Genomic DNA, 9313 nt, shown 5'->3' with positions numbered 1-9313 from the left:
AACCTGAGCACCCAGAGGAAAGCACTGCAGACACAGGGAGAACATGCAAACTCCACAAAGACTGAGCGAGGATCAAACTCATGTCCTCTTGCAACACTCAGGCTCTGTGAGGCAGCAGCACTACTCACTGTGCTACCATGCCACCTGAAATAACTTTTCATTGAAAATTACAGCAATGTTTTACATTTTACATTTATTCATTTAGTGGATGCTTTTCTCCAAAGTCAAGTCCATATCAGATAAAAAAATACAATTAGTTAATTAATTAATTGGTACAATTACTTTATTTCATTTAACGTTTTACGATGGTCTCATTATTGATAATATTAATAACAAATCTGGCCATGTGTTAGTAGGCCATTATTATCACACGCAATCCTCACATAAGCCGCCTTCCAGATTTTAGGTGAGACCGAAATGCGGGCCTTGCCGTCACAGACATTGGAATTAGCCAATTAGAATGCGCAAAGCGTCGAGCGCGTGTTTGCTCTAGTTATTCCACCAATAGAACTGTTACATGGTGTAAGCGTACCATTGCCATGTAGAGGCTGGAATTGTCGATCGGCCATGTTGGTGAGGTAAGGGACTTCCCAACCCCCTTTTAGTTAGCGTTAAGTGTAGTCCGTATTTGCATTATGTGTTAAACGGGTTTGGAATGCTGTAATATCCATTTCAGTTTTGTTTCACGACTATTACATTTAATTATAACGTAATGAAGATGAGTATTATTTCCTTCACAAAACTGTTAAGTAGATCTGAAGTAAAGTCACAAGAAGTGCAAATTCGCATGTGGGTCCGCAGTGAGTTTTAAAAAATTGTGTTTCCATATGATATGTTCTTCCTTAACGAATGTTAGGCATGTTCTCAGACTTATGGATATGTTACTGTAGTATACAACGCGGTGGACCAGTGAGTGTCAAGATACCGCACTGTTTTAATAATGCATAGAGATCGCCACAAAACTGAATAAAACGGAGAATGTTTTCTTGGGTGTTTTGCGTTGACCTAATACGGGTGCTTTACTTGCGTTGTGTTTATTCGGAGTGAATTTGCCTCGTTACAGTTCATTGGAACGGGTCTTTCCAGCGTAGTATAGACTCTTATTAGAGCAAGTGCCTCTCTGTCACCAAAACTGTACGCCTGAGCGTCGAAGCAACCTGTGACTGAAGTACCTCAACCATGTGCTTACAGTACTTGGATAATTACGTTTAAATAGTTTGGTTTTATTAAAAGTTGTGCTTTAATGTCTGCTTTAGAACACTTGTGTAGTCATTTTTGAAAGCGCTGGTTCGGTTTACGACCGAGGCGGTTCCTAATCCGTCCGTATAGCTAACCGGCTGAGAACGTGCGAGCGCGCGCCACACATGAGTCAGAGGTCGTTCAAGAAAGGCGTGTCGGCCTGCTTCAGAAACCCTATCCATTGTTCCACACCGACCAATCAGAGGCACATATTTCTCATAGTGCCGGCCAATCACCATACACACAACGCCCCCTGACTCCGCCTCTGACTCTATATTATAGACTCCACGGAGCGAGTTTACCACTGGTACTTAATAGCCTTTTTTGTATTACTGTCTATGCGAGTGGATTGCTATTTCTATATTTTTCCTTGAATCCGCTCAAGATCGCAAAACCGTAAGACAAAAAATGGCAGACACAAAAGTAGATACCAGTTCGGAGACCCCTGCCAAGGTAAGAGGGGCAGCTTCTGTCAGAAGACATCAGTTGTTGTTGAGGATATTTTTTCACGTTACATTTTTTTAAATGTGCTCCGCTGATGTGTCTAAATATAACGGTGGCTCGGGTTCCGTCTCAGGAGGATCGATGTGCGTTGGATGCTCTTCGTTGTTGTTTCGAATAGGTGCTCGGTATCGACGAAGTAACTTGGTCTTGGAGGAGACGCTCCGACCGCAGCGCCTCATTGTCCGCTCGCCCGCAGCGCTCCGCCACACGCCGCTCGCCTCCTTTGTTTATACAGCGCGGTCGGCAACTGTTCCGCCCCGGCGCTCCGACTTCACGGTGACGGCACACGGCTCCGACCGCGGCGCGGACCGCTGTCGCCGCAGCCGCGCTCGTATTCACTGGAGGCAGGAGTCGACCGACGGTGGCCGTACCTCGGAGATCAGTGTTTGAGTAGTGTTTCACACTACCTCCGCGTATACTAGTCATAATTAGTGGGGCGATCTGTCTCCTTTAAGTTAGGAAAAACTCTAAATGCCTAAATTGATGTATGGATTTAAGGCGGTTCAGATTAACTGTCACCTACTACTTTATCATCATATTCGAGTATAGCACGCGCAGAGTTTGGAACTGGCTTTGCAGTGATCGCTTATGTTATAGTGGTTAAAGCAGGTTATACTTAGGTTACGGTGGATATCATATGAGCCTGGTGCTACTGTACAGACGACGGATTCGGACTTGCGATCGGGGGTTCAGATGATTGTGGAGATGAGGTATTAAATAATTGTCCTGTTTTGTTGTTATTATACCGAACGCGCTGTGATTGACCGTCCAAGTGGTCTAGTGCTCTGGTTCTGGCAGCGCTCCGCTGTAGCGCAGCTGAGCTCCCCGTCCGCAGGACACGAGCTCGTGTTACGCCTCGTCGCGCGCGCGCGGAGTCCCACTATGAACGCGCTGGAGCGCGCACCTGATCGTGGACAAGCAGGATGTGAGACACGAACCCCCGATTATGAACCAAGTTCATGAGAGCTTGAAGCCAGTCGGGTCCCGTTCAGTAGCGCGTGCTGCGAGGACGGGCTGTGTGTCGTCGGGTGTCGCGGTGAGCCGCCTCTGCAGCAGCCCGGTCCAGAGCTGAGCCCCGCGTATGACCATGGTGATGATAACACTGTACAGCATATTTCATAAATGGTAGGTAGCGTAACGGAGGCCGTCAGTGCACGATGCAGCTGGTAACCGGCTTAAGACAAGGGCTCAAGATTACAGAAAGTACTTCATAAAGGCGATTTACCTCATCGGGAGAAATATCGAGCGAAACAGTTGAGTTGAGGTCATGTTTTGAATAAAATGGGGAGGATAATATTAAAGTTACTGGTGTGGTACGAAAGCCCCAGCGCGACTAAGAAGATGTTGGCCCCAAAGCTGTTCTAATAATTCGGTTGGTTTCATGTTGCAGTACATATTTGTATGTCAGTGCGGGAAACGCACCTTCAGCCGCTATTGTCTCGCCCGCACGGTCGGACTAATCCAGCCTCTTTCTAGCTGTCCCTGTCGTCCACACGACGCCTCATTGGCAGTGCGAGGGAGATGTGCCAGTGCACCATGGGAGTTGTAGTTCACCCCCACTTCGACGTGTCCCCTCAAGTGCGCGCTCCACGATATTTATGAAACCGCGTCTTTTTGACCGCCTTTTACGTTGTTCGATGTATCAGGTTACAACATTGCAATAAATTGAGCTGAAGTAGGCGGTACGCTGCAAAGATCAGCCAATAGGACGACGGCTGGTGAAGGTGTCATATTTCAAAGGCTGAACCTTCCTGCGCTACATTAAGGCGGGATTGGAGGGAGGAAGAAGCACCAGTGGTGCTTAGCATGGCAACTGATTACACTTTCATATTTTTTATTACAGTAATAATTATTATTGTACATTGTCTTTAAGAGCTCACTGTTAAATGTTTTGGTTTATTTCTGTCTTAAAGTGATGATTCCAAAATATTCATAATAAGTGTTAATGACTTTTCAGATTTTATTTCAGTTTGACTAAAACCTAATTTTTCATCCTTAGGACCTTAAAGAGAAAAAAGTCATAGAGGAGACAGAAAATGGAAAAGATGTACCGGCCAATGGGAATGCAGTAAGTATGTCTTTGAATGTCACTGTTCTCCTTCAGTTTGCCAGTAAAGTAGTTGGTCTCAGTGTATTGACATGTCATTAAACTACTGCCTTGCTGTATGAACCTTTCAGCAATCAAATGCATCTCTCATGTGTTTTCCTCCTGCAGGATACTGAGGAGAATGGGGAGCCAGAGAATGAAGTAGATGAGGAAGATGATGATGTTGGAGAGGAGGATGATGAGGAGGATGATGGAGAAGGTAGGTGCTCCATTAGTTCTGTGGCTGTGCTGTTTTGATGAGCTTGAGATGAGCTCAAACATTAACTTGAAAGTAGGTTTAAAATGTTCTGGCGATTAAACCAATATGCTCATTTTGATTACCTTTTTGCAGGTGATGAGGATGAAGATGATGAAGAGGCTGAAGGAGGCACAGGAAAGCGGGCTGCGGAGGATGATGATGATGAGGTATGCACCCAAAAGGGTCTAAGCCCTATAAGCAGAACATAAGAAACGTTCACACTGTAAAGCATCTCTAAGACTTGCGATTCTGTCGTGGCTCTTCTAGGATGATGTTGGAACCAAGAAGCAGAAAACTGATGACGATTAGGCGTTCCTTATCCTGCTGAGCTCCTGCTAAACATGCCCCCCCGCCCCACCCACCGCAGCCTTCGTTTGAGGGATGGGGACCATGTGGTCATCGTCAAGTAGAGTTGAACATCTGTGTAAACGCACCCAGAATTTTTTAGAACCAACCAATACTTCAAGGCTCTATCTTAATGAAATACTTTAAAAGGAGAATTTGTTTGTATTTTTATTTACATTTTATATTTTTGTACATATTGTTAGGAGGTCAGCCATTTTTGACAGTGATCTCTGGTGACCAAACGGTGCTTTGAAGTTGACGCTTCTTTCTGAAAAAGACTTTACTTTGACCATGTCATTATCTCAGCAGCAAACTTGTAAAAAAAAAAAAAAAAAAAAAAAGAAAAAAAGATAATTCAGAGCATTCCAGTAACTTTGTGTATGTACTTTAGTTGTACCATAAGTAGTTGGTTTGTATGAGAAGACAAGGCCAAAGGAAAGGATTTACTTTTTTGTCTATGAAATTGCTGTTTATTATGGCCTGTCTGTATGTGTGGAATTTGTTGTACAACAATAAACCGGAATTTTATTTTGTGAGTTCTTACACTTTTTGTTCCCCTTTTCCCCTTTTTAGACATGTTAGAGATAGCATTTTAACTGTTCAAACAATCAATCAGCTCATGCTGCTTTAAGTTCCAGTCTTTTTAGATATTTATGTGTTTATAGGAACTGGGATGTACATCAATGTAAATTTATTCATGCCTTAAGATTTAAGATCTGGTAAATTATATTCCGTTTAAAAAATTTTATCTGAGTGAGTTCTTTCTTTTCACTGCATTAACTGTTAACATCAGGACAATGCTGGAAGATTTCACTGAAAATCAGTGAAATGTAGTTATGTTGTAAATTTAAACTTCATTCATTTTAAAATGTAAACTTATTCAGTCGGCCCCTGACGTATGCTTTGTTGCTCTGATGCATACATTTTCAACCTTCTGGGCAAGTAAATTACTTAATACTTAGCAGTGCATGGTTAAATTCATTTTTTTTTTTTTTTTTTTTTTTTTTTTTGTGAAACCATCAAAGTTATGTTAAAGTGATGTGACATGGTAGAATGTAAAACAACTTCTATACTCTTTATTTTAGAAATTAACAGAAGTAATTATACTGTATTGAAGGTATGTAATGAAGAGCTGTGAATGATCTGGAGTCCTTTGTAGCTTGAAACTTTGGATCTTTACAGTTTAGCACACAGTTCTGTTTCATCAGGTCAAACATGGCTCTCCATCCCATTACTAGGTCCTGGAGGACTTGAACTACTTTCATTTAGGTTTGTCTCCTTTGGTTCCCTTTTTCTCTTCACTTCCTCTGATTGTGAGATACTCTCATCGTAATTATCTGCTACCACAGACACATCCTCTTTCGTTGGAAGGGTTCAATATTTTTGTCTTCCAAAGGCCCCGCGACTGAGCTTGGTTCCTGCAGTTAAGACGACGCACCGCACCGTTGTTAATCACCTCGGCACGGGAGTCACTAGGGTTCGGGGTTGTGTCCGTACACTCAGTTCTCGACGGAAAATCGCTTATCTCGCTGTAGTCTTAATCGTGGATTTTGAGTATTGGAGAAAGCAGCGTTTTTTGACCTGTTTATTTGGTGGTTTTTGTTTTGGTAAAAAATTTCTAACAAGTGGCCTTTCACGCCTGATGCAAGTCAATTCTTGGACAGTGAATTTCTGACTTTTAAACTTTTCAACTTCCCTAATTTGTTAAAATATTAGTGTATGAGTGTACAGTATATGTGATTACCTCGCCTTGCACCCTCTGCTTCCAGGACCACCATGACCCTTCATTGGACAAACGATAAAAGTGAGTACTTAATTCTAGTGTTAATGGTGTCTGGTGGTTAAATACACACACACATGCACAAATATATATAATATTGTAAATGCTTTATGCATACCTCAAAAAGGGGAGCATGCCAACAATCTCCTGATGAAAATTTAGGTGCTAGCAACATTAGCAATATTACCTCTTTTACACACTTTTCCGCATCTATTCACAAATTGTACGACAGCCCCAGTTTGCATATTTTCCTGCGTTTGCCCTTTTACTTACAGTTCTGCTCAACCACTTAAGCAAAAAAAGTACATCAGATATTTGACATCCCCAAATAACATTTATAAAATGTAAGGTGAGCGCTGCTCCCTCACTTCAAACAACCAGTGTCTCTTGATTTGATTTAATATATTTACTCCTGTGGTGTGACGGTATAGCTCGAGCTCTTGGCAACAGCCTGCTGTACTGTCCCCCGGGTGCTGTTAAGGGCCCAGCACAAGGACCCATCTGTCTAAATTGGACCGGTCAGAGTGATGTGCCACCAGCTGAGGCCCAAGAAGCAATATGTACATACCTATTTAGCAGATGCTTTTCTCCAAAGTATCTTACACTGATTTACCCATTTATACAGCTGACTGTAACTTTTACTGTATCAATTCAGGCTAAGTACCTTTCTCAAGGGTATTTGAGCTGGAGGCAGGATGTAAATGTAGGTCCTTGGTGTTCAAAGCCAGGGGCTCTTACCACTACACCACCTGCTGTCCCCAGTACTTGCACTTCATCCAGAGGGCGGCGCTGCACCTCATACGCCATGGTCGGGAGACGGCGGCTACCACTCCGCCGCAGCTGTGCTCCACGAGCCGTTGCTTGGCCTCCGTTCAAATCACATTCTGGCGCTTTTCCAGGCATCCTTCACCTTTTCAATGAAGGGAATGATGGGCAATACAGCTTTGTTTGCCAACACAATTATTACACTCATTTATCCACAACCAAAACGGCGAGACACCATCAATTAAATTAATGTTACCTGTCCAAAAGAATGATTCGGAGTCATAAATTTGCGGGAGCCTATTGTGTTCAGCTGAGTATCTCGTTCTCCTATCAAATGTAATTGCCCTAAATAATGTAAGAGATCCTGTGGCACATGTGCGTTGCCAAAAGCGGTGCGCGACAGTGCTCACATTACACATCGTATGAGGGCAAGATTTCTGTAACGCATAGTGCAAAAAAACTGGACCATTCAGAAATGATGGGAAACGGTGATCAGGAGGCTGAATCCACCGAGCTCAATAGCACAGAGCGCATTTACAGCTAAACAAAGGCTGTTTCCTCAAGTGTGATTTATTAGGTATGATGCGCATCTCATGCCAGGAAAAAACTGCATGCAGTACTGAGTTTTGACCGTTTCATCTTTAAGTAATTAAATATGCAAAGCAGGAAGCCGTGAGCAAAATAATGATGCTGAGTGGGAAAAGCTGCCGGAGACGAGACCGATTCGTATGGAAGAGCAGAGTATGCTGCTGGTCCTGGTATGTGGATCTATCGAAAACATTGAAAATCGGGTTAAATATTAAACTGTTGTCCATATACAAACCATCCGTGTCATCCAGTTGCTGTCCTCTTACAAACCATCCAGATTCTCAATTTTTTGTCTCTGTCGCTCACATTATTGTCCTAGAATATGGCAAAGTGAGGATATAGCACAAGTCCAAAGACGTGCTCTTCAGCCACAGTGTGTGTGTGTGTGTGTGTGTGTGTGTGTGTGTGTGTGTATGTGAGAGAGAGAAAGTGTGTTTCTCTGGTAGCTGGATGAGAACCCATTGTAAGTAGTGTATCTAGCAGTGTAAGTCACCGCGGTGAATAAGGTGTGGGCTGATAACACTACGCAGAGTTCACTGGAAGTCGCTTTCTAAAGAAGCATCTGCTAAACGAAAACGTGGAAACGTAAATGTGAGCTACAGTGCTGAAATTATAGATCATATCTGAGAGAGCCCAGTAAAAGTAGATCTTTGGACCTTGTGGAAGTTGATTCAAGAAAATAACACGTTAGAAGCACAACCTCCCAGGCAGGTCCCTCAGTAGTGCGCCGAGAGGCTTCGTCATTAACCGTACTGCAGTATGTGAAGCATCCCGTAGCCGACTAGTGAAGCTCAGCGGTGGAGAACAGCTTTGAACTCCGAACACCCGACAGCTGTTTTTTTCCCCGTTTCTTCCAGCAGCGCCACTTGGGTGCAGGTGCTGCCTCCTTCTTCTCCTCCGTGGTTTCAAAGTGTTTTCGCAGGGTGCCAGTGGGCTTCCCATTTCAGGAATGAGCCTCCTTGCAGTCAGTCGCATGTCCGCAGTTCGAATGGAGCGGGGGGGGGGGGCGGTGTGTGTGAACGACTGTGATGGGGTGGGGGTACCTGTTCAGGTGCTCAAAGTTTAAAAGTAGGTCCTAACTCCCAGATGCCACTCCCACAGCAGGCTCCGTGCCCAGCCACCGGCGGAATGCAGCCTTGCCCTCCCTTGAACCCACTACGGTGCTTACTCTCGCCAGGAACCGAGAGGCACCGGGTACATGATTAACAGCCCTGTGCTGCACATGCAGGTGAACCGTGCCTGTGTCAGACCCTCGTGCGCTTGGCACTAGGTGCGGGGTAAAGGTACAAATCTAAGTATGTGGACTACAGTCACGTGTATCCCGTACACAGACACCGAGTAATCAGCAACGAATGGAGCGGCCAAACGCCGGTCATTTACTGCACCTTGCCTTAGAAAGTCTGACCGCACTGCAGGGTGTCAAATTTGCAGATATTTTTTAACCAGTCAAGTAATTAGTTAATTATTGTCATTCCTTTATTGCGGTCTCTTTATTGAACCTTTTTTTTTTGTCATTCCAACAACTTGAAACGGTAGGTTCGTGTATCCAGCTATTTACAGTGATTTACCCATTTATACAGTATGGTGATTTTTCCTGGTTGAATTCGTGGTAAGTACCTTGATCAAACTTATTATACCAGGTGCAAGGAACTGAATCTGGGACTTTCAGACTGCAAGGCAACAGCTCTGACTGGCACAATGGAATAGGTATAACGTTATGAAAAGGGCTGGTTTCACCTTGGTCATC

The 9313-nt window shown here is 43.9% G+C and overlaps 1 protein-coding gene across 1 annotated transcript; it reads left to right on the top strand.

Annotated features, from left to right (window-relative positions):
* Positions 1 to 1532: 1532 nt before the first annotated feature.
* ptmaa (prothymosin alpha a) lies at positions 1533 to 4969 on the top strand. The gene is made up of 5 exons (XM_018760407.2): positions 1533 to 1692; positions 3743 to 3811; positions 3959 to 4049; positions 4182 to 4255; positions 4356 to 4969. The coding sequence occupies exons 1-5, from the start codon at positions 1648 to 1650 to the stop codon at positions 4395 to 4397; spliced, it is 321 nt and encodes a 106-aa protein (XP_018615923.1). The 5' UTR covers positions 1533 to 1647; the 3' UTR covers positions 4398 to 4969.
* Positions 4970 to 9313: the final 4344 nt, after the last annotated feature.

Source organism: Scleropages formosus, chromosome 2, assembly GCF_900964775.1.
Source record: "Scleropages formosus chromosome 2, fSclFor1.1, whole genome shotgun sequence".
NCBI classification, from domain to species: Eukaryota; Metazoa; Chordata; class Actinopteri; order Osteoglossiformes; family Osteoglossidae; genus Scleropages; species Scleropages formosus.
This window is presented reverse-complemented; position numbering and strand designations above follow the sequence as displayed.